This window comes from Oreochromis niloticus, linkage group LG17 (genome assembly GCF_001858045.2).
Source record: "Oreochromis niloticus isolate F11D_XX linkage group LG17, O_niloticus_UMD_NMBU, whole genome shotgun sequence".
Lineage (NCBI taxonomy): Eukaryota > Metazoa > Chordata > Actinopteri > Cichliformes > Cichlidae > Oreochromis > Oreochromis niloticus.
In genome coordinates this window covers 894,803-919,988 of record NC_031981.2, presented here as the reverse complement: position 1 = coordinate 919,988, position 25,186 = coordinate 894,803, and the positions used below count along the sequence as shown (strand labels likewise).

Here is a 25,186-nt window from a genome sequence, read left to right as displayed (position 1 = left end):
ATGGATCCTGTCAGCTTTACTAAAGATTCTGATTAGTAGTTGTTTTTAAGAACAACAAATTTCAGCCTTTGTCATTTCTTGTGGGATTAAAACAACAACCTCTCATTTAGCTTTACTTTCATGTGTTTTGGATAATTGTCCTCCAGTCTGTGCTCAACGTCGCTGCTTGCTGGAATTCTTGAACGGTCTTCGGTGAAGAATTCCTTCAGTTCTGTGACGTTTAAAAATGTCATTGAAATTCTAATAAATTTTCCCGATAGTGCTAAATGTGTAAACCAGCTGCTGGTCAAACTCGTATGGCCCTTTTTGTGTGGAGATTGAAACTGGGAGTTTCCACAGGCTTCTTTTCATGTGCTGTTGTAATGAATTTGTCCCAAATAACAGATAGTTTACGGTTGCATATCGATCATTTCGTAACCTCCTTGCCACACCCAAAGGCATATGAAACCTTTATTTAGGAAAGCTTTTTTTTAAATTTTTACTTTTTGGCCAGCTGGCCAAAATTACAGCGCGCAGCATCGACTCATCCAAGAGGTCACAAAAGTCAGAAGAGTCCCCAGAACAACGTCCACAGAACTGCAGGCCTCACTTGCCTCAGTTAAAGTCAGTGTTCATGGCTCCATCATAAGAAACATGTCCTGCATGGCAGAGCTCCAAGATAAAAACCACTGCTGAGCAACAGGAACATAAAGGTCATCCTGATGACCCCTGACACTTTTGGGAAAATACTCTGTGGACTGACGAGAAAACAGTTGAACTTTTTGGAAGGTGTGTGTCCCGTTACATCTGGGGTTAAAAATAACATTTCAGAAAAGGAGCATCATGCCAACAGTAAAATACGGTGGTGGTAGTGTGACGGCCTGATGCTGTTTTGTGGGAAATGGAGCCACAAATTCTGCCGTCGACCAAAACATCCTGAAGGAGAACGTCCCAACATCTGACTGTGACCTCAAGCTGAAGCGCACTTGTGTTCTGCAACAGGACAATGATCCAAACCACAGCAGTGAGTTCACCTCTGATTGGCTTAAGAAAAACAAAAATGAAGACTTTGGAGTGGCCTGGTCAAAGTCCTGAGCTGAATCCAATTGAGACGCTGGTGCAGGACCTAATTACAACAATTCTGCGAGCAGAGAGGGGGAGCTGAAAGCGGAGAAGGACAAAGTTCCTCCGCAGTGAAGTAAAACTCAGTTATTGCCAGTTATTGCAAACACTTGACTTCAGTTGTTGCTGCAGAGAGTGACACAACCAGTTAATAGGTTCCGGGGGGCAGTCACTTTTCACACAGGGCCAGGTAGGTTTGCATTTATTTCCCCTTAATAATAAACACCTTTCCACTTTTCCATGTAAATGATCAGCTTGTATTTATTTAAATAATGAAGCTGACAGCAGTGATATGTAGAGGTGTATATATATAATATTCAGAATATATAACTGAAGCACTTTAAAACAAATTTGAAGAGGAATCAGACGACTGAACATTTGGTTGATTTAAGTTCAATCAACGTCATATTTGAACAGAAGAAAAAACTAAGCTGATGGAAATTTAAAATGAAATTGATATCAACAATAAAAAATCTGTTTTTCTTTACATAATGTTTAGATCTGAATTTAACTCAGTTCACAATTTAATAGATTTTGTATACGAGGAAGAGAGTAACCAAAGACCTGATCTGCTCTGTCAGGGATTCATCCCGGGAGAGATGGCCACAGTGTCACCATCCCCACCGTGAAGTGAAAGTGGAGTCAAAGAAACGCTGCTGGAGTTTTTTCAGTGTTTTATGAGATATACTGTTTACTCACAGGAGTAAGACCATAAATCAGTAAGGAAGAAACAGCTGTGACAAACGTCCCTCTTCATTAACATTTCGGCTCCTTTGCACTCCTCTGCAACTCGGGTCAAATGGTAAAATGTGATCATCTTGGTTAAAAAGGGGGAGGGAGGGAGGAGCGGGGCGGGCCCGTCCAGCCGTGATGGGCGGCTTGACACAGACTGTTGCTTTAGTAGGAACTCCAGTGCTGTTTGCTCGGAATATGTCTGTTTGTTGATGCTCCAAAATGTAGGTGTGATCTGAAATCCTCCATTCGGATTAAAGAGGTCTCTGGTCTTTAAAAAGGATTCATATTCAGTTTTGTTCTTACACGCGTGTTAGTGTTCAGCGTGCACCTGATGGAGAGGGGACTGGGCTCGGGCGAACATTGACGCCTGATCTGACCCAATGGCAGCACATGATGTGATAAACCGAAACTAACAGCAACTACACAGCAATCAAAACATTTTCAACAGCAAACTACTACTTTTACATTCTTAGACGTGAAAATGTGTGAGAAACGAATGAAAATGAGCGCAAAAGCAGAGGAAGGATGGAATCCGTTCCACAAGTCCGTGCCTTTCTTTGCGCCTGGCTGTTTCTCTCCACCTTTAAGGCAGCTGGAAGGAAGAAAACAGCTGAGAGGGAGGCGACCGCGCAAATACAATGGTCACTGAAACTGCAAAAGACAATCCGAAGGCCGATTATTTCCCACCCGAAGCGAGCGATTGCCCCAACTCCCCCCTCTCCTTTTCCTCCGAAGACGGCCAGCTAAGCAGGAGCCGCGACACCCAGACCACCAGCGGCAGCATCATCCCGGAGGACAGCGGCAGCATCCAGGCCCTGGTCACCTCATCCGCAGCCGCCGCCAGCATCATGACATCAGGGGAGTTCGTGCAGACCGCTCCCCTGCTGGCGCACAAATCCAAGAGGAGCATGCTGTACAAGGCGCTGTGCTTCCTCCTCCTCATCTTCCAGGGCGGCGTTCTGGATTTCTACCTCATCATCTTCACGGACCTGTACTGGTGCTCGTGGATAGCCACGGACCTCGTGGTGATTTCGGGCTGGGGGATTTTCTTCATGAAGAACGCCCGGAGTAAGAGGGAGCGGGCCTGCGGCTTTCACCAGAAAAGCTCCATTTTCGGCTGCAACCTCGGAGAGTTCACCTACGCCTACCTTGCATGGCTCATCTACGTCATCGCCTGCACCCCTAAGGTGGTGCTCATCCTGGAGACCTCCATCCTGGAGCTGATCACGTTAAAGGTCCCGTTCGGAGCGACCGGCTTCAAAATCGTCATGCTGCTGTCTGCGCCGCTGCTCTTCTGCCTCATCAACTCCATCATCGAGGACCTGAACGGTTCGACGCGGCACCACTCCCAGAGCTGCTTCATGGGCACCTGTCTGGACCTGCTGGACAGCTTCACGCTGGTGGAGATGCTGCTAAGGAACGAGATCCCCACGCTTTACCTGAAGTACACCGTGATCTCGGTGTACTTTGTGGCCCTGGCCGTGCCGGTGGTCTGGCTGTATGAGCTCACGGCGTCCGAGCTGCGCTGCAGGTGGCTGTGGGCCCGTTTCTCCACGGGCCTGGTGGTTAATGCGCCCCTGCTGGTGGTCAGGTGTTTCCAGGTCTACATCTACAAGATGCCGGTGTCGGTGTTCATGTTCAAAAACATCTTCTTTTTGGCCTGTAAGCTGCTGGAGCTGCTGGAGCAGTGTGTGGCGTTCCGTGGAGTCCGCAGGCTGGCTGGCGGCAGCAACCCGGCCCAGTTCTCCCACTGCGTGTCCGAGAACGACATGTGTCCGCACGGGTATGTCAATACTCTGGCTGTGGCTCAGTCCTAGAGCCGTGGCGGCCGTCTCTGCCTGTGACGGCAGGACAGACATAGCTGGAACCTGGAAAATCCCAAATACAACCGAGTCTCTGCCTCGGGGTGCTGGCTTTTGGATTCACGTCCACACGACAAGCAAAGCAGCAGGAAAAGCCGAAGTATCAGACATGTAGGCAACAATAAGATAAGCAGTACAGATAATGGCATTTTAGCTGCTAAGAAATAGACAAAAAACAAAACTAATTTTCTAATCAGACTGAAAAAACGAAATCTTCCTTTTCTCCTGCAGTGAGCTCCGGTTGGGCCTCCCAGCTGCATTTAAACATAAACTAAAATATTATTAAAGGGCCTTGAAGAGGGCTTCATCTCTGTGTTACCCACTAACAGAGGTATCATTCGTGGGAAGACATGAAAATGTTCAGCATAAAATCAAAAAATGGGGTAAAGGCAGAAATTCCATCAACTGAAGGCTGTAGAGGCCTAATGTGCTCATTCAGGTCCCTCTGTGTTAGTGGGTCCAAAGGCAGCTACTTAATGATCTCATTATTTCAGTGACCCTGATTTGAAATTTGTATTTCCAAGGTTTAAAAAAATCTGCCACGTAGCAGCTCCAGGGTCCCGTTAACCTGACAGGCCGAGTCACCAAGCGCCGTGTCAGACTTCAGACAGGCTTCACTCACTAATTAAACAGCAGGGACCACATTTGGCCTTTGTTATTAATCGATGATGCTTACTACCAAACGACTTTGTGATTAATCACATGCAGAGCTGTGAAAAAGTATTTGACCCGGATTTCTTTTTTTTGTCGTTGTTTGCATATTTGTCACACTTCTGTGTTTCAGATCATCAGACTTTCGAATTCTAATATGATATAAAAATAATGCGTCTAAATACAAAATGTACTTTTATATGAGGAATGATGATTTTATTTATTGTTGGAAAAAGTTATTCAAACCTACCTGGACCTGTGTGAAAAGTGACTGCCCCCCTAAACCCAATAGCTGGTTGTGCCACTCTTGGCAGCAACAACTGAAATCAAGTGTTTGCAGTAACTGGCAATGAGTTTTACTTCACTGCGGAGGAACTTTGTCTCAGTCTGATTTACATCAGGACTTTGACTCGGCCATTCAAAAAATCTTCTCGTTTTTTTACCATTTAGAGGTGGACTTGCTGGTGTGTTTTTGTGGCCATTCCTGGGAAGGTTCACCCCTGTTCCAAGTTTTCTTGGTGGATGGCATTGTAACCCTGTCAAGCTTCATTCTTTCTCCTGTGTCCTGATGTGTTGTTTTTGATATCTTTCAGCCTGCTTCACTTTGTCAGACACGCTCTGTGTAATGGATTTCTGGATTTCAGGTCTGACAGGTCTGACCTGAAACAGGTAAACGTGACAAATATGCAAACAAAAAAGAGAGAAAAAGCAGAAACAAGGAAATACTTTAACAAATACTTCTTCACACAGCTGTACATGAAGCCTTTTAATGGGGCCCTCAGAGGTTTGTCTGCTTTCAATACAAGTGTGAGCAGTTCTGCTGAATCCACGGCCATATTGCAGGCGGTGGTGATGTCACGCAGGATGTTGCATAAAGCGCTTTGAGTGCTCAGACGGAGCAGAAAAACACGATATAACAAACCGCCCATTTACCGTTTTACTCAAATGACTTCTTACTTTACAGGATGACGTTATTTTCAGAACATTTGTTCCCATTTGTGTTGGAATGTGGAAACGATGTCGCGTACCTGCCTCTGATAGCTGCAAGGTAAACTCGATGAGCTTTCTGCGTTTGGGGCAGATGGCGCTCAACGTAAGAGGTGAACAGATTTTCCATTTTCTGGACATGCCTGGTGTCACCTGTACCAGCCTTACAATGAGCCCTCTTCAGACCAGCCAACAGGTGCTACAGTCAGACCCAACACCTGCAGGAGACTCCCGAAATACTGCTGTGTCTGTTCAGCCTATGACCTCAGAGGGGCAGCAGCTAGACTGTGCTGAGATCAAACTGCAATTTGAAAACTCCAGATTTAAGTCCTAACACTGGGTCTGCTCCACCTAATGTACATTAGTGTTTTCTATTAACGACAGTGATGTCTGCTGGTCTTTAATCGTACTGAAAGTAGAGTAGACTTGTGTGTAAGTTGCTTACAAACCAGCAGTGCCACGACCCCCATTTTTACAGTGCTACAGGCCCCCGAGGCTTCTGTCGGCATGATCCTCTTTTACTCCTTCTTCACTCTGAGTTCTGATTCTGCAGTTCTCTTGGTCACAAATGGGCAGAGTTCAAGCTCTCCAATAAACAAACAAACAAAACTAAGTAAATAAACAAAAAAACATCGAATCAAAGGCTACATTATTTCTTCATCATTTCAAGTTTTACCCCAGAAAAGCTCAGCACACTCTGAGCACGTCTGTTACTAACATACTGAAACCAGTTTCTCCACAAAATCAAATTCAAGGAGAAAAATAATGATTATAAAAATTTTTTCAGTATACAGTCACATTATTACAGCTATGGCTGCGCTCATCTATACTCTCTCAGTCTGATTTTAGCTTCTCTCACTATCAGCTGTGGTGCAGTGCATTTTGTATGGGATGTAAGTGCCTCTCAGTGCGTTACGAAATAGCAGGCGATAGCTAAGAACCATGATGCAGTGGTTGCTTAGCCTTCAGCTTTCTATGTGAAGGCTAAACATACGTTAGGTCATTTTTGAAATTTCTAGCTCTGTTGTTTAACTGAGCTGTTGTTATTCTCTGCCTGGAAGATTCCAGAATCTAAAAAAATTAAAATGTTCTGGACGTCAGCGTTTCCTTTGCTCTGTACGGCCTTAAGCTTCTGTACTGGATACACAGTCGGTAAGAAGCTTTAACCTCCTAGGACCTGCCGTCCACATATGTGGACATCACATTTTGGGTTATTTAGACCAAAATACTCAATTTTGCTCTACAAGGGCCTGATATCCACTTACGAGGACATTATACTGCTACTGTTCTATCAAAATTTTAAACGAATATCCTCATATGTGGCTCTGATTTTTCATAAAAACAAAAATAAGGTAAAAAAAAAATCTGGTAATTCTTTGTTTTTACATTCATCGGGCCCCAATCAGCCCAAATATCAAAGAGAAATTAAAAATGCATGCCGTGGAAGAGTTTGGGTCTTAGGAGGTTAAGCAACACTAACACGTATGTGTATATAAATGAACTGAATTTGTATTAAAAATTCATGTTTTCAGAGTGTATATATCATTTTACATAGATGTGACCTGAGGTGGGAGACAGTCTACATCCAGGTGATGCTGGGGAGGGCACAGGTATCATGAGAAAGTATTTACCCCCTTCCTGAGATCTTCATTAGTTTTGGCATATTTGTCACACTTAAACATTTCAGACCATCAAACAGATTGTAATATTAGACAAAGATAACCGGATTAAATACAACCTAATAACTCGTTGTGCCACCCTTGGCAGCAAAAACTGCAATCAGGTGTTTGCAACAACGCCCACAATTTGAAGAATTTTACTTCAGCCACATTGAAAGTCTTTGACGACATCCACATGGTGGAGCAGTGTGTCTACTACACGCTTTGCTGAGTTGAATTATTTGAAGTCATCCGGGTGTTGAAACAGCAAAGCAGCCCTAGAACACCACACCACCTCCACCACGTCTGACTGCTGCAACGATGTTCTTTTAAAGAAGTGTGTTAATGTGTTAAAGGCCAAATTTAACGGGACTCAAAAGTTTCAAATGTCTCACAGGTTCACAGAATATTATCCCCAAATTCTTGGAGCTCATCAGATGGTTTATTTTATTTATGTTTTTGATAAATGTAAGATGAGCCTTTGTTTTATTCCAGTTACTTGATTTCAGTTCTTGCTGCTGAAGGTGAAACAGTCACTTATTTGGGGGGCAAGGGATTTTTCCACAGAGGACCTTTGATTTCTCTTTTCCCTTAATCAGTGAAATTATCTTTAAAAAACTGCATTTTGTATTTACTCAGGTGATCTTTATCTAATATTAAGATTTGTTTATTGACCTGAAACATTTAAGTGTGTTAACTATGCAAATAATAATAATAATAATAATAATAATAATAATAATAATGATAATAATAATGATGATAAGACACTTTTACATTAGGGTGGTGCAGTACTACTGACTGACTTTGTCTCTCTCCTCCTTTATGAGCTCGTTGTTATGTATTTTGCAATCACGTCTGGATAAAGTATATAGTATGTGTGCAATATCCAAGTCTGAGTAATCTGAACTTAATTTAGTGCCTGTTGCTTTGGAGATGAGTAAACTCGAGAATAATTGAATGACGACAAGCGTACGTGTGTTTGTGACCAGTGTGTGCAGCGTAGATGATTGTTGAGGAAAGAAAAGACGAAGTCGTCGTCGGGGACGTAACAGAATTATAACCTGTTTGTTTCATTTGGCAGGCAGCAAACATGCTTTTCTTTTTTTCATAATTTCAGTACAGATTAGAAACGAATCTTTTTGTCAAGAAACGCTTGTTTCTAATGCACTTTCAAACACATTGATTAAATATATATATATGTATGGTTACTATATTTAAGATTTTTAGTTTCGTTGAGAACACACAAGAACACACAACCTTCTCACAGCAGATGAAGGAAATTTGTTTGAGCGAACCAATATTGACACGTCTGCATGTCCAGCAGCGGCAGGCAGTTTGGTGTTAGCGCTGTCCAACTCTTTACAGGCTGAACGACAAAGAACATATTGCAAAACAGACTGAATAATGATATACCTGTCATATACCTGTGACAACACGATGATGTGCTCGCTGTCAAGGTTAAACCTGTATGAAGGAGTTTAAAGCCTTTTAACTTTCACGTTGCAGCACTGTTTGCCTGGAGGAAGTTCAAAATGTGCACTTTGCTTAAAAGATGGTTTTACTGACAAACACTTTAAAATGTGGTAAATATGCAAAAAATTGCAGAAAATGTACACTTTATTTGACTCGTTCTTCTCAGTGTGTCAGCCCTGCTCCAGTGTTAGGAAGTGATTTAAACTGAAACTTGTGTAATGTTGTTGCACGAACCCTTGAAAGCAGTTTTCTGTTGTGTTTGTGTTGAGACTATCTCTCTGCCTTAAAAATGTTATTATATTATATGTGGTATAGTATGACAATGTGTAAGGCAGAACAAGCAGGAGAAAGTAGGGCACCAATAGACTGTCTGTCTTACACCCCCCCACCCCCCACCGAAGGAATATGACAGGCTGGATCTGACACATCTAATTCAGTTCATCTGTATTTATATGGCACCAAATTAACAACAAGTGTCACCTTAGGATGTTCTTTACATTACAATAATACAGAACAGTTAAAGGGGACTAACCACCCAGCAGAACCAGGCTGAGGGAGGTGCACAGGAAAACAGACACACCCACGTGGAAGAGAGCCAGAGATGAAAAATAACTGATGATTAAACACAGAGTGGTGTATTAAACATGACCTAAAATGAAACATTGCATCATGGGAAGCCCCAGCAGCCTCAGCCTATTGCAGCAGGGTTTGGGGTCACCTTAAAGCCTGCCCTTTAAAGTAGAGAGGATACCTGTCAGATCTGCCAGATCTCTGCTCCCTGACAGCATTCTCTCCTGGCAAACAAGGCTGAAAGGGAATCACCGCACTGAATTCTCCTCAGTGCACTCGGAGCTTCCCATCCCAAGAAGGATGGGACATCATGGCCTGTGACAATCCTTTGTTTCTGCAGGAAATGTTAGGGTTTTAGGTTCCCTTCAGCTCGGTACTGGTGGCAGCCGAGGCAATCTGTGTTGCTCCCTACAAAAACTGCCATAGGAATCTTGTCACACTTTTTCTTAAGGGACCTCATAGGGTCACGCTTTACCATATTCCCTACACCATCTGGTGACCAGCTGTCCCTCTGTGGGATTTGGAAGAACAGTGCTGATGGCCTTCCATGAGCCATTTTAGCACCTGTAAATGGTGGAGTCTTTGTGCCAGCCAGTGAATTGAACTCTAGCCCCTCTGCCTTCCATAAAATAATGAAGCAAAGGCTAGTGGACCACTGTTGTGAGGGTAAACCTTCTTGGTCCCAGGCCCACAGGACAGAGCAACAGAGCTGGGCAAGCTGGTTAAGACCAGCCTGCCATGTCAAACCGTTCAGGTCTGTGAAGATGATGAGGTAGAAATCAACTCCCACTCTAAAGGTGTGTAGTCTTACCACTACACTATCCAGCTGCATGGATCTAAGCTACATCTTATATAATCCTCATATATGTGGGATACATAAGGTGGAGTGATAGTCTCTTTACTAAGAGAACTTGGGTTACAGTGTAATCGTTCTTTGAGGAGAGAATAAGAGGACATTCATCCAGTTAAACTGCTTCCAGTTAAATACATGAATGTAAATGGAGTAGAAACTGGCTGCCACTGTACCAGGACCAGTCTGTAATCGCTGCATCTGCACAGCTGAAGTCATGTTAGCTGACACCTGTACACATTCAGATGTCTGGAACTGAGTTTCATGTTTAGCAGAAAAAAGTGAACTTTGATTTTTTTTTATTATTATTGCCTTTTTTAATGAGTGTTCATTGGTGTTTAGAGATATTCAGACATGTTGTTCTCTTGGCTTTGTTTCTTTTATTTGTTTGCTGCTTGGCATATATTACCATAGTACTTCAAATGATATATTTTATACTATTTTTGTATTATTTCCTTGTGCCAGTAATCTCTGAAACACTTGCATATGTATACAGTGTTGTTGGAAATGCTCCCTCACAATTTTTGGGGGGATTTGCACATGAAGCTTGAGACACAGTTTAATAATAAGCAGGACCATATCTAGATTAAACTAAGCTGATGTATAGTGGGTCTTTACCTGCATCAACAAGCACAGTGCGCAGTTTTACTGAAACTACCAAAGGCTTTAACAGACATGGAGAGTCAGCGGAGCCGGTCATGCCACACAAATCGAAATGATTTCTTCTTCTTCTTTAGCCCGTGTGACAAACAGTGTGTGTGATTTTAACACTCCTGTATCAGAATATACAAACTTTCCTTTTCTTCTAAGTTGTTTACACAGATGTTGATGAGTTTTACAGAGGGGACCTTACCTGTACTATAAAATTGTGTGGTGTATATCTGTACTGATATAATCGAATCTATGTAGCCAACTCTATGTGTAAGACAGAGTCACGCGGTTGAAACCTGAAATAAATCAGAGGAACTTTCAATTAAAAAAACTTTACAGAGTGTTTTTTTTTATTGTGGATTATGTTCTGACAGAAGATGACGATTGAAAATGTAACAGAAATGTACAAAGCATCAAGCATAAAAATAATATCTATACAGCAAACAGGAGAAAAAAAGTGAAACATCAGATTTCATGTTCAGGTCCTTCAGAACCAAAGACTGTGTGTTTCATGATGACAGAAAAGAGCTCGTCATTCATAGCTGTGCTGTACATGTGTGAACACTAGCTAAACAGCATCATATTACAGATGCACTCCCAGTCGTTGGTATTGTGCGCCAGTACAGTCAACTACATTCTACATCAGTGCACCCACCAGTAGACTGGAAATGGAAATGACCCTTTCTCAAGGGAACAAATACAAGACTGTGATCATCTGAAAATATTCATTGATAATATTAATTTGCCTCCAACTTCAATCACTTCTTGTTTGCCTGATTTAGGTGTCAGGTAGGTGTGTGTTATCTAAGGCTTATCCAAGCCCCTCCCTCACCCATTGATTGGCCACTAAACTTTTATTCTTCCATCCATCCCTCCCTCATCCTTTTCAGGGTCGTGGGGGCGCTGGAGCCTATCCCAGCTGTCTTAGGGTGAGAGGCAGGGTACACCCTGTACAGGTCGCCAGTCTGTCGCAGGGCCAACACACAGACAACCATTCGCACTCACATTCACACCTGTATATATATACAGGCATATATACATGTTTAGTGATTTTCCAGAGGCTTAAATGTACCCCTGCTTCCTCTCTGGCCTCATTCAACATGCAGCTTTAAGGCCACATGTCCGAGGAGACAAGCTGACAAACAAAGAGTCTGTGTAGGCGGGGAAATGAAAAAAGTCTACTTCCTGTAAGGAACACAATCACACCTCTATAGTGGGCCCTTTAGCAAAAAAAGCTATTACGAATTCATTTACACCAAATGCAAATATTTTGTCAAATTCATGCTGTAACTGTTTTCTACAATATCGCCGGCTCATGTTCCCATGACAACTGTCTGGCCTGTCAACAATTAACAACACAAGTTTTAGAGTAACACAAATATGAATACACTCTGATCCCTAACAGTCACGCTACAATGCTGTAAGGCGTATATTCATACTGTTAATGATTAATGACTCAGCTGTTATCAGCTGCAGTACAACTTTAAAAACATCACATTAGATGCATTTTGGATTTTTCTTTGCAGGTACAAAACTCGCAGTAATCAATGTTCTTTATATCTTTGAAAAAGACACATTTTTAAAAACAACACGACTCCTACGTTTGTGGTTCATGAATGTATCGTCCTCCTGCTACAGTCACATAACATAAACGGTTATTCGCAACTTTAAAGAGTTTTAAACATCCTAGTCCAATAAAACACTTTTTACTGGGTAAAGTAATATTACACAAGCACATTACTGGTCAAGAGTCTTTTGCTTATTGCCCACTTTTAAATGTGGGACTTTCTGGCCTTCCCTTGGATCAGCGGCACCTGGGCAGTCACTGGTTTGCAAACTCCCCTGTGAATGATTAACCCCAAAGAAGAAGCCGACATGAACAGTCTGCCACAGCAACATCATGTTGCCAGTAAGAAATATCATCAAATATATGTATGTCACACTGTAATGTCACTCGAAGTCGTTCCCCTCAGAGCATCTGAGATTCTCTTCAAACAGCTCCTTCTGCAGCTTTGCCAAAGCCACCAGTGACTCGTGCTGGGAGGAGTTTTTTGAGCTGTAGCCTTGATCGGAGCCACTGCTGGGTCCTTTTGGCTCCAGAGCCTCGTTCTCCTCTATCGGCACATGTTCAGAGTTATCCATTTCAGAGGGGGGGAAACGCTGCCTTGGAACGCTTGTGCACGAGGATTCTGGAGAATTAAAGTCCAGAGAGTTCGGCGGAGCTTGGCTTCTGTGGTCCAAATAAGCAGAAGCTTGGTTCAGAGATATCAAGGAATCCTCCTCATTATCTTCAGTGGGAATTTGACTAAAAGGTTCATCCACAAGGGAGATCCAGTTGTGTCTGGGTGCTGGTGGATTGTTTAAAACTGGCTCAGCTACGTAGATAGACTCTGTCAGTACGTTCTCCAGGCCAGATGAATGCTGATGTCTGTCTGTTGGATTGACTGCAGGTATAAGTTCTATTACTGAGGACAGCTGACTCTCTGGGTTCAGTTCAGGGGTGAGAATATGAATGCTGTTGCTGTTTTCATTGATTTCCACGTCATGAACATAGACAGGAAACTCATCTCTGATTAGAGGGACACATTCAAGGACAGGAGGGATGTGCAGCTGTTCAATGAGCATGTTGGCGTCAATTAGGACCTCCTCTTCACTAACCACACACTGCTTCTCGAACCAGTCGGGATTTTCAAACTGGTACGCCTGGAAGGTTTCAATGGCTGTCCTCAGAGCTTTACCAGAGGGACAGTTGAAATATTCATCTGCACCGATTCCCTCAATGTGCTTCACCTGCCCTGGCTGATACTTTTCGATGTCTAAGATGCGGAAGAACAGCTCTTCAAAGTGCTTCATCAGACTGTATTTCACTGCAATGTCGAAAACCGACGGCACGTCTTTTTCGCTGCTGATGTCATCAAAATAAGCTACCATGTACTTGCCCAGCATGCCTGCCTGGTGCATTTCTGGCAGAAAGAGGTTAAGAAAAGGAGTGAGCATGTCGTCTGTGGGCGATAGGAGGTCTTCCTTCAAAGTCACTCGTCCTTGACCACACATGGCCTTCCACTTTGCCTGGACGCCTCGTGAGCACAGCACGAGAATTTTGTCCGAGGGATCTTTCAGCTGCTGCCGCTGCCACTCGAGCCAGCGCAGACGACCCACCATGCCGACTGAGGTGGAGTCGAGCAGGTCTACTAGCACCTTAGTGCCACACTTTGTCTGGAGGAAGGTGCAGAGTTTCAGCACAATGTCTCTGTAGAGATGGTGGTCTTGGGAGTAGATGACCAATACTTTGGGCTTTTGTTTGACTGGCTGCACTTCCTGAACTCCCTTTGGTCCTGCACTAACATTAGTTTTCCCTGAAAGTAGAAGACAACACGAGAGGGTCATCAGCAACTGAAGAGCAAATTTAAACTACAACATTCGTACACAAGTCAATAGAGAGTCACATCTCCAATGAAAACCTTTGAAGTTAGAACTTGATATAGAACTTAAATGAGACTAACCTGGCTTCCTGCAGATGGCAAACGTAACAGCTGCCGTCAGTATACACATCGACACCACTCCCAGGGAAACTAACTTGTAGTCAGGGGCATTATCTGCTGGGATCGCTGCAAGAAACAAAAATAATTCAATGACAGGGAATGTGACAGCAACAGAGTGAATAGATACCTGAGCTACAGTAACTGGTCTATTAGATCGGACTACACAGGCTAGCCTTCGCTCCCCATGTGCTTCAGTGAGCCTCGGCCACCCCGTGCTCCTTCGTTGGACCACTTTTGATAGTTAGTGCTGCAGACCGGGAATATCCCCACAAGAGCTGCAGCTTTGCTCTGACTCTGTCACTCACATCATTATACTTGCCAATGTTTCCTCCTGCTAACACATCAACTATGAGGACAAACTCTTCACTTGTCCCCCAAATAGATCCCACCCACTACTTGGTGTGATGATGAAGAGATAATCACAGTAAACATTTGCTATATTTTACATTCTAGACAAAAATAATTTCCCAAACCTAAGTTAAATAAAGTATATCTTATCTTATGTCATAAATGTTTGTGTGTTTAAATATTTGACAGCGAGTTGGTACAGCTATTATTCTGACTTCTTGCACACGTTACATGTAGGAACCTGAGATTTTACTCCCACACTGAAATATCATTCACCAAGACTGTGAAATGCTAAATTGACTGCTTCTTACGTAGCACTTTTTTCCCCTGCCCTAGCTCTCAAAGTCCTTTACACATCTTGCCTCATTCACCTCTTCATACAAGCACTTTTTTCTATGTTTAAGTGCTTTCCATGTAACATTCGTACTCCGACAGATGCAGTAGAAAGCAACTGACTGGAGCAGCCAGGATCGAACTAAAAACTTTCCAATTAAGCTGGGCAGACACTGTGCGATTTTTTCCAGTCGCGTTATTCAGCTTCAGCTCAAACTGCACGATTGACTCGCAGGGGTTAGAAGTTCATAGGTCACGATGCAGGGTCTCACTCTATACGGCCCGATGCTCTGATGCGACCTGAGTGCTCACACTGTGCCTCCATAAAATGAAGGTTATAACGGAAAATCTGTCGCTCGCTCTCCCTCTCTGTCTTTCACTCACACAGACTCACACCACCACCATCAACTTTGCTAAATTGCTAATGAAAAACATTGATCAGGCAGCTGTGATTGAGCAGCAGTGTAGATCCAACTATTTTCACGGTTGTTGTGGTCGTGATAATTTTGTGAGGCCACATCGAAAAGGCTCAGATGAGCTTTCCAAAGTTCTACAAGTGCCTCCATCGCTTGTGTCCAGATTACACGCTGCACTGCTGTGCTGCTCCGTCTTTTTCACCGACATTTATGTGTTTGCGCGTGCGCAGTGTGAGCGGCTGCGGTGACACCCGCACGACGGTCGGCAGGATTTCAAACAGGTTTGAAATCCTCCCGACCAAGCGATTGATGATCAGGAGCTGGTCGTGAGGTGTTAATCGCTTCTCGTTACCCCACGTATACTACACGATGAACGACGCACGATGAAGGCCAAACTCGGGCCGATCACCAAAACGGTCGCACGACTGAAAAATCGTCTCAAAATGGGCCAAAAATCGCACAGTGTGAGCCCAGCATTAGATGGCACTCCACATGTGTGCGGGGTGGATACGCGCAGAAGCTGAACCGTCATGTGGGCTGGCATTAAGAACAACTATTCATCTCATCACACTGTAGAAACATCGGTAAAAGCCTGCTCTGCCTGCGGCCCCTATTTTTTCTAACGAGGACTGTGAAAATTTTCTCTCTTTTCTGCTTGCAAAAATTCATAACGTGAGAATGAGTTTTACATACTCAGCACCTGTTATCTCGATCTCTACCCCATCCCGGCCCATTGTTTTGGATACTTTCTCTCCGGTTTCACTACCTGAGCTAGTGAAATTAGTGAATTCAGTAAAAGCATCCTCCTGTTCACTTGACATTATACCTGCATCATTATTCAAAAATGTCTTCCAGTCTATTGGCCCATGTGTGCTCACTTTAATCAACTCTTCACTGGCATCTGGTATAGTTCCGGTTTACTTTAAAAACGCTGCTATTCTCCCACTTTTAAAAAAACCTCAACTAGACCCCTCTCTTTGGAGCAGCTACAGACCTATCTCTAAATTACCGTTAATCGCTAAGCTTCTAGAAAAGGTTGTGGCTAAGCAGCTTATGGCAGCTCTAGATAAACATGGCATTTACGATAAGTTTCAGTCCGGTTTTCGTCAGTTTCATTCCACGGAGACAGCTCTTCTTAGGGTCTCAAGTGATATCTTGATGGATAATGATGCAGGAAAATGCTCTGTTCTACTCATGTTGGACCTCACATCAGCTTTCGACACAGCTGACCATCACATCCTCATTGAAAGGCTGAAAAAATGGGTTGGTGTATCTGGAACTGCATTAGAGTGGTTCTCCTCTTATCTCCATCACCGATCCTTTTCTGTGGCAGTCTCCGATTTTAGGTCATCCTCTACCTCCCTTACTTATGGTGTCCCTCAAGGGTCAGTTTTGGGGCCTTTATTGTTTTTCATTTATCTTCTTCCCCTCCAGCATATAATGGGCTCTTTTGAGGACATTTCTTATCATTGTTATGCTGATGATATTCAGTTGTACATTTCTTTTATGCCCGAGGATTTATCTAAGCTTCAGCGTCTGAATGATTGCTTAGATTTGATCAAACGTTGGACGGCTGCAAATTTCCTCCAACTCAACGAGGGGAAAACCGAAGTCCTCGTATGCGCCCCTGATAGATTCCTATCGCAGATAGTGAAAGCCCTTGGTCCTCTCTCACTCTATGTTAAATCCTCTGTCAGGAATTTAGGTGTCACCTTTGACTCCAGTTTCACATTGGATGGGCATGTGAAATCTCTGGTTCGGTCTTGTTTTTATCATTCAAGAAATGTGGCTAGGCTAAGCCCGAATTTATCTCGATCTGAACTGGAGATTGCTATACATGCATTTATCTCGTCACGCTTGGATTATTGCAATTCGCTGTTTATGTGTCTTAGCAAAGGTTCTCTGGATCGTCTGCAGGTTGTGCAAAACGCTGCAGCTAGGCTTTTGACAAAATCCTCCAAGTACTCACATGTGACACCGTTGTTATCTCAGTTACACTGGCTTCCTGTTAAATTTAGAGTCGATTTTAAGATCCTGGTCTTGACCTACAGAGCTGTGCATGGACTGGCACCTGCCTACATCTTTGATCTGCTACAGCCTTATGTCCCCAGCAGGTCTTTGAGGTCATCTGATCTGGGCTTACTTGCTATAAAAAAAATACTAAGAGGAGGACTAAGGGTGATAGAGCTTTTGCCACTGTGGCCCCTAGACTGTGGAACTCTCTCCCCCAAGCATTAAGAACTGTGGACTCAGTAGCTGTTTTTAAAAAACAACTCAAAACTCACCTTTTTAAAACTGCTTTTGGTTAATTTTTTGCCTGTTTTATTTAGTCTTTTTAAATCTTTTTATGACTTGTAATTTTATGTGCAGCACTTTGTGATTCTGTCTTGAAAGGTGCTATATAAATAAAAATTTATTATTATTATTATTAAAGACTTTTCAGTGTTACAGAAGAACTTAACTATTCATTGTCAGAAAAGATGAAACGAAACAAATGTTTATGGTGACATAAATGTTCACTAGTGTACAAGCACAGGAAAATGCTGGGAATCAAACCACTGACTTTATCATTACTTTATAAAGTATTCATCTGACGGAGCATTCAGTCACCCTCACACTCAAACATGATACTGACCTGCAGGACCTTTCGTCACATTGGGGCAAATATTGTGAGTTTTCCTTGGACGGGTACAGTCTTCACCACATTTTGAGAAATAAGGTTTAATCTGCAATAAAGACAAAATGAACTTGTACACCCAGGTCAAATGGGATCCTACAGAATAGTGAAGTATTATCAGAATTAAAATCATAATAATAAAAAATATATTAATAAACTAACATCACTGTGCAGAACAGGCTTGAAAAGTTTTACCTCAACATCAAACTGGCAGCATGATCTTGGCCATGTATCCAGGCTGACTGTTACTTTCAGGGTCTGATTTGCCTGAAAAGGAGTTTGACCAACATTTAATAAACCAATACTGTAAGAATAATATTCTAGACTGGACCACAAACGCTCTCACCACTTTTAAATCACGTCTCAAAACCCATCGATTTAGAATTGCATACACCTGATCTGTCTTAGTTCATTTTTACCTTGCTCAGCTTTTATACTTGAGTTTTGTTTTGTTTTCTTTACCCTATGTCTAAATTTTATTTTGCCATGTTTATTATATTTTATTGCTGCTATTGTTCTTGTGTTATTGTAAGGTGACCTTGAGGGTCTTAAAGGCACCTATAAATAAAATGTATTATTATTATTCTAGACATTTGAAGATTTAGATGTTTAAATTCACCAAATAAAATTCTGTTATATTTTCATTTTCTTTAGGACATAAAGCTTCGTCTTTTTTGAAGTGCATATGCATGAACCTTGTAACACCAAGTCTGGAGTGTATACTCGATACAGTACATCAACTTAAACCCTATACATGCAAATTGATCTTTTATATCTTTTTGTAATAAATGGCTAAATGGTTCAATAAATACTCCAGTTTCAAATAAATTATAATTGTCTGGTAATTATTTCATCAGTAGGGCTTTACAAGGTAACATCTATATATGACTGTAGTTTACACATGATAAACAGCCTTTTCTACAAGTGAGCAGCAAAAAATGAAAAATAAAGTGCAGAGAGAGGCAGAACAAAGTTTCCTGTACTGAAAAAAATGTGTAGAAACTAGGTTAAGGTACAAAATATAGGCCATTGTGATGAGCAGCCACAGTAATGTTAAAATGAAACTGCTTTCATCTTGTGAGTCAGACAGCTAACTGCACATGAACTCTTTAAATACTAAAAAAATTGAATATGTAGGATGATTCAATTCAATTTTATTCATACAGCATCAAATCACAACAACAGTCGCCTCAAGGTGCTTTATATTGTAAGATAGACCCTACAATAATACATATTGTATGACCCCCTATGAGCAAGCACTTTGGCGACAGTGGGAAGGAAAAACTCCCTTTTAACAGGAAGAAACCTCCGGCAGAGCCAGGCTCAGGGAGGGGCGGGGCTATCTGCCACTCAGGAAGATCAATTGGTGTTAGGTCTGCACTCGCAGGCGTGCACGCATGTGTGAGCATGTGTGTGTGTGTATGTGTGTTTGTATACTTGACTTCCTGGTTACAACCGTTTAACAACATCTCTAGTCATTAATAGGGTCATGTCCCCTCACCCCATATATGGCTTAACCCCTTTAATGGTCGAACCACATACAAGCATAGGTGAGCCCATAAAGGGAAGGAAGTGAGCATTCCTTACCAGATAAGGAAACCAGAATCTTACATGCAAGTGTGCCTGTAGTTTGAAACTACAGCTAAATAGCTTCCCCTCAAAATCCTACATTCAAGGATTAACAGAAAAATATCTAATCATGCAGTTCAAGACAAGGTTTACAAATTTTAAGCACAACAATGACAACTTCTAACAAAATCACTTTAACAATTGGAGAAAAAGAGTCTAACTTAACATCAATGGTACTAAGAGTAGCTGTAGATAATATTACATCTGTGGGATGATTATTGGTAATTTTTTCTCTAATGATTAAAATTTTACTTGTGAAGAAGTTCATGAAGTCATTACTAGTTAACGTTAAAGGGATGGTTGGCTCAGTAGAGCTCTGACTGTTTGTCAGCCTGGCTACAGTGCTGAAGAGAAACCTGGGGTTGTTCTTATTTTCTTCAATCAGTGACGAATAGTAAGATGTTCTGGCTTTGCGGAGGGCTTTCTTATAAAGCAGCAAACTATTTCTCCAGGCTAAATGATGATCCTCTAAATTTGTGACACGCCATTTCCTCTCCAGCTTACGAGTTATCTGCTTTAGGCTACGTGTTTGAGAATTATACCACGGAGTCAGGTACTTCTGATTTGAGACCTTAGTTTTCACAGGAGCTACAGTATCCAGAGTCGTACGTAGTGAGGAGGTAAAATTATTAACAAGATAATCGACCTCTGTTGGAGTAGCGTTCAGATAGCTGCTCTGCTCTATGTTGGTACAGGGCATTGAAGATGATAACAGTGGGTGGATTATATTCTTAAACTTAGTTACAGCACTTTCAGAAAGACATCTACTGTGATAAAGTCTACTCTCCACTGCTGTGTAATCAATTATTGTAAATGTAAATGTTATCAGGAAATGATCAGACAGCAGAGGGTTTTCAGGAAACACTGTTAAATGTTCAGTTTCTATGCCATATGTTAACACAAGATCTAGAGTGTGATTAAAGTGGTGGGTGGGTTCTTTTACATTTTGAGAGAAGCCAATTGAGTCTAATAACAGATTAAATGCCATGTTGAGGCTGTCATTTTTAGCATCTACATGGATGTTAAAATCACCCACAATAATTATTTTATCTGAGCTGAGCACTAAATCAGATAAAAAGTCTGAGAAATCAGAGAGAAACTCTGTGTAAGGCCCAGGTGGACGATAGATGGTAACAAGTAAGACTGGTTTCTGAGTTTTACAGCTGGGGTGGACGAGGCTAAGCATCAGGCTTTCAAATGAATTAAAAGTCTGTCTTGGTCTTTGGTTGATTAATAGGCTGGTGTGAAAAATTGCTGCCACACCGCCCCCTCGGCCTGTGCTTCGAGGTTTCTGGTAGTTAGAATGACTCGGGGGTGTTGATTCATTTAAACTAACATAATCATCCTGCTGCAACCAGGTTTCTGTAAGGCAGAGTAAATCGATTTGTTGATCAATTATTAAGTCATGTACTAACAGAGACTTGGAGGAGAGAGACCTAATATTTAATAATCCACATTATTAATCCTTACCTTATTTAAATTGTAGGAATTCTGATAAGAGGAGCAGCGAACAATAACCTTGTAGTTCTCACACAGGTTGTCAGGGCTGAAGTTGACAGCCAGAGCAGGTTTTCCATCAGCTAGAGTGACCTGACTCAGACTGATGTTTGGCTGCCACAGACTTCCTATTAACAGACAACAGGACAGACGTGCTTTATAAGGTTTACTTACTCTCACTGGGATTTAGAGTTCTATCAGTGACGTACCTCTCTCTATGCAGAACTGTGTATTCGTCATATTTGGATCTTTACAACCTGAGTAAACCAAAAACAGTTTCATAAAATCAATTATAGAAGATCGTCTCACGAGGTTCACGAGTCATCTCACACTTATACACATTTCTGGCCTGTATAAAATCTGTGGTTTCTAAACCTGCCATGGGGCATATTTGTGTATAAATTCTGTATTTTAAAAGATCTTTATGATGACAACGAAAAAGGATCACATCACTTTGTCTCAAACATCTTTTACATTCAAGTATCTTCAGGATATCTGCGGCCGTGTGGGAGTTTCCCAACCAGTCTATATGTGATTTATGGAAAAGGAGAAGGTGTGTGACCGCACACACAGCTGGGGCATGTGATAAGTATTTAGTCCAGCTAATCATTCGACTGATTCTATAAGTTCAAAAAATAACAACAAGAAAAAATCTGAACAAAAATGAATAAACAGATAATCCCAAACTACTCCAACAAAAACAAACAGGAACAACCAAACACTGGTTCTGAATTCAACTCACCAGGAACTGTGACCTTTTCCCTGATGTCGTAGCTGCTGTGGTGCAGTTCTGGTTTGGGTATGTTGAAGACAGAGACCTGGTAGCTCTGCCCCGGATCCAAAACCAGCATATCAGCTGAGAATGACCACTGAAAGCCAAGAACAATGCTGAGTGTCAGGAGCACACATGTGAAACCTTTGCACCAGTATGAATACCACTGCTGGGACACGCTGGTGCATTTTTGATCGAACCTCACTCACACAGTGGGATGTACTGAACATGATGGGTATAATCAGTGACATGAAAAAAAATGTATATGGACCTATGGAGTAGTTTTCTGCCAATGGCTGGTTAAAATAATCCAGTACTTCATAGTACTTGTCTAAAAAAAAGTGAAATCCTTGCTCATGTTTAATGATATTTATTTATTGGATATTTTTTGTATTATTTGTAATGATGAAAAAAGACATGTTCAGTTTAATGAACTTTAGCTAAGAGCTTTGCTAAGCTCAGACCTCATGGTAAATTTTCTCCATCATTGCAACCGATCAAATGTGTTGTTATGATAGTGGAGGAAAGAAGATGAAGACCGCGTCAGCACAGGGATGATGCTGCGGTGAGTATGGCGCAGTAGTTATATCAGTAGTTACTTTACAGGTTAAAAGTTTGCAGTGAAAACAACCATCATGTTATCTGTGTACCAAAGCATTTATCCTTTGCAGTTCACTTTTATTTAGAAATCATTTGGTCAGAGCTCATTAAACAATCGTTCATTGAAGTCGAAGCTTTGTCTGCAGTAAATGTATCTAACTGCAGGGATAAAGTTACATCTACATATAACAATACTGAAAACCACACACTCACCTTTTCTCCTGATGGACTTCTCATCGGGAGTTCTTTATTGAAAGAATATCGAACACACAGGTTCTGATTGGTGGATTCCACCAGAACATGAAGCTCGGTGGCATTTAGGAAATGGATACTACCTGGAGGTGAATATAACAGAAAATATTCAGTTTTTTTAAATAATGCCAAGAAACACGAGGCAGTCAGAAACAAACAAACAAAAACACACCCACATATTCTTAACCTGGAGTAAACGCCAAGAGTGTGCACACGTGCATTTTTATTATTAATCTTCTTTTTCTTTTCCAAATAGTTTTAATTTAACAGTTTGTTTCCTGATATCTTATCAGCTTTGTTTTTTACTATTTGTGAAACAAAGTGTGATGAAAATCTTTCAAGGGGTTGAATCAATTTGACTTTTTAACATGTTTTATTTTATTTATTTATTTATTTTGTTGTTGTTGTTAATGCTATTCGTATATGTACAGCACTCTGTGAACTCTGGTTTTATGTTAAAGTGCTTTATAAATAAAGATGGTATGGTATGAAAATGAAAAAACACCCACATTATAAGTAACTGTCCTGACTGCAATCATCATCAGTTTTAAAATCAGGGATTGTTGAAAAACTGATGGATATGAGGGTTTTCATGTTTTTGATGGACAGTATGTGGCTGTACTGTTGTACATGATCATCCCCTCAGACTTACTCACCATCGTCCTTTAACTTCCAACTAGCCTCTAGCACTGGCTGCAGGAGTCCTGCCTCATCTGGCCTGACGTCCACCGACACCCGCAGGTCCTCTGGACTGCTGGGAGTGTAATCATGAACTTTCAGCCACCGTTTGTCCAGACAGTTAGCTGCAAACACACATGCACACATACAGAGAACAGCCAGTGTCATTGTCCCAGGGTTTATTAGCAAAGGTTTTTAGTTTAAGCGATTGTGTTAATTGTTCGTCTCTCTTTTTGTTGCTGTGTTCCAACACTGTGTTTGTTACTTCCTGGATTATTACAGCATGACATCACAAATGACTCTTCAAAAATATATTATTGGTGCATTTAAAGAATGTCTTTCTGTTTGATTGTAAGTGTTTTCCAAATGTTGTTTTCTTTCTCTGTCACCCAGCCAGTGGCTGTGCTCTCTGAACCAGGGTCAAACAAATAAATCTGGGCAATAGCCGACAGCAAGAGGACAGACAGCAAAAATCCACTCACTTTCACGAACTTCACAATTCAATTCCTGGAGAGGAAAAGATGGACAAAAAGAGAACATTAGTAAGGAGACGTGTAATATTCAGTATTATAAAATGCTTTCCATCGGCTCCTCTGTAGGAACCTACTTAAGGTCCTATCAGTGCACATGTGGGGATTTTACTCTCTTTCTTTTTTTATTTGAAGAGGAGTCACATGAATGTAATGTTTACAACAACAACTGTTACAATAATCATTCAGCAAACAGCAGTTTGAATGTCCGAATGTTCAACTTTAAGTTGATAGATATTAGAGCTCTACAAGCCTGTGCCTCATACACCGACACAGGAACACTGCTTATCTGATAAACAGCCCTCAACTAGAAGATTGAACAGCTGTCAATAATTACCATTGTGGGCTGTTATCAGCTAAACTGTAACATTGTTCTTCGCTACACAAACACTAAAGAAAACCAAAAACGATCCCCAAAAGTCTAAACACGACTTTACTTAAACATTGATCATTACATAGCTCAGTCCTGTGACTGCGCCTTCACTTGTTATAGAATCAAATACAATATTGTATTTGATTACCTGTTTGATGATATCATATGATATCATCAAACAGGTACGAGGACTACACTCTATGTAAGGCACTCAGTTAAATCAATTACGAACAGTGCTCAAAGTTCTGGTTTTATTTTAGTTTGAAAAATCCTTGTTTAGAGAAAAAGTGGCCTCGGACGAAATGTAGCTCAAAACTATGTAAGGAACAATAATCTGATGTTAAGAAGAGAAAAATATCGAATTCTTTAAAAAGACAAACTTTCTTTCTCTACCAGGAAAATTCAAACAGAGCAGAAAGTTTCTTTTTAAGTTTGTCTAATATTATTTTCATAACGTATACAAACTGGAACAGGAAGTATTTGTTGTGTTCGACAAACATGGAGCCAACCACGCTTTACTGTAAAATCTTTCTCACCTGTTGAGAGCACTTGAGACGTCCGGATAAAATCCTGAGTGTGGTCGACAGCGACACACACGTTAACACCAGCAGCGCTCGATGGAGGCTCATTTTTAACCTTTCAAATGAACAACAGTCCGCTCTTTCAAAAACACACTTCTCTGTCGACAGTGAAGCGAAAAACCCCGACAGGGTGTAACTGGCGCTGGGCTGGAAAACTTCCTGCTCGGTGTGACATAACCTGCTCTATTTACAGTAAGTTACATGCTACCTTCATGACCCGTGGGAATTTAGAATACTGTTCTGTTGACACTGACGAGATTGAATATGAAACAATGGATGGATGGATAATTTAAGAAACATTTCAGAGGGTTCTAACGCCGAGGGTATAATCGGGATTTTTAAATGGCTGAGGCCATCACACTCGTTCAATCTTAAGAAACACCTCCAATTTTACATTGAACTTGAACTTTAACACTGTAC

General features: G+C 41.6%; 2 protein-coding genes across 2 annotated transcripts; one reads left to right on the top strand and one right to left on the bottom strand.

Moving 5' to 3' along the window:
• Positions 1 to 96: 96 nt before the first annotated feature.
• Positions 97 to 6,622, top strand: tmem121b (transmembrane protein 121B). The gene has a single exon (XM_005460357.4). It carries the CDS (start codon positions 2,475 to 2,477, stop codon positions 3,651 to 3,653), a length of 1,179 nt encoding a protein of 392 aa, XP_005460414.1. The 5' UTR covers positions 97 to 2,474; the 3' UTR covers positions 3,654 to 6,622.
• Positions 6,623 to 11,081: 4,459 nt separating this feature from the next.
• On the bottom strand, positions 11,082 to 24,940 carry il17ra1a (interleukin 17 receptor A1a). Its single transcript, XM_003455654.5, has 11 exons — positions 24,722 to 24,940; positions 23,765 to 23,789; positions 23,261 to 23,407; positions 22,566 to 22,687; positions 21,723 to 21,849; positions 21,190 to 21,237; positions 20,954 to 21,108; positions 18,050 to 18,121; positions 17,813 to 17,903; positions 14,042 to 14,146; positions 11,082 to 13,894 (listed from the first exon to the last, which is right to left on the bottom strand). Exons 1-11 carry the CDS (start codon positions 24,812 to 24,814, stop codon positions 12,489 to 12,491), a joined length of 2,391 nt encoding a protein of 796 aa, XP_003455702.1. The 5' UTR covers positions 24,815 to 24,940; the 3' UTR covers positions 11,082 to 12,488.
• Between the last annotated feature and the right edge of the window lie 246 nt (positions 24,941 to 25,186).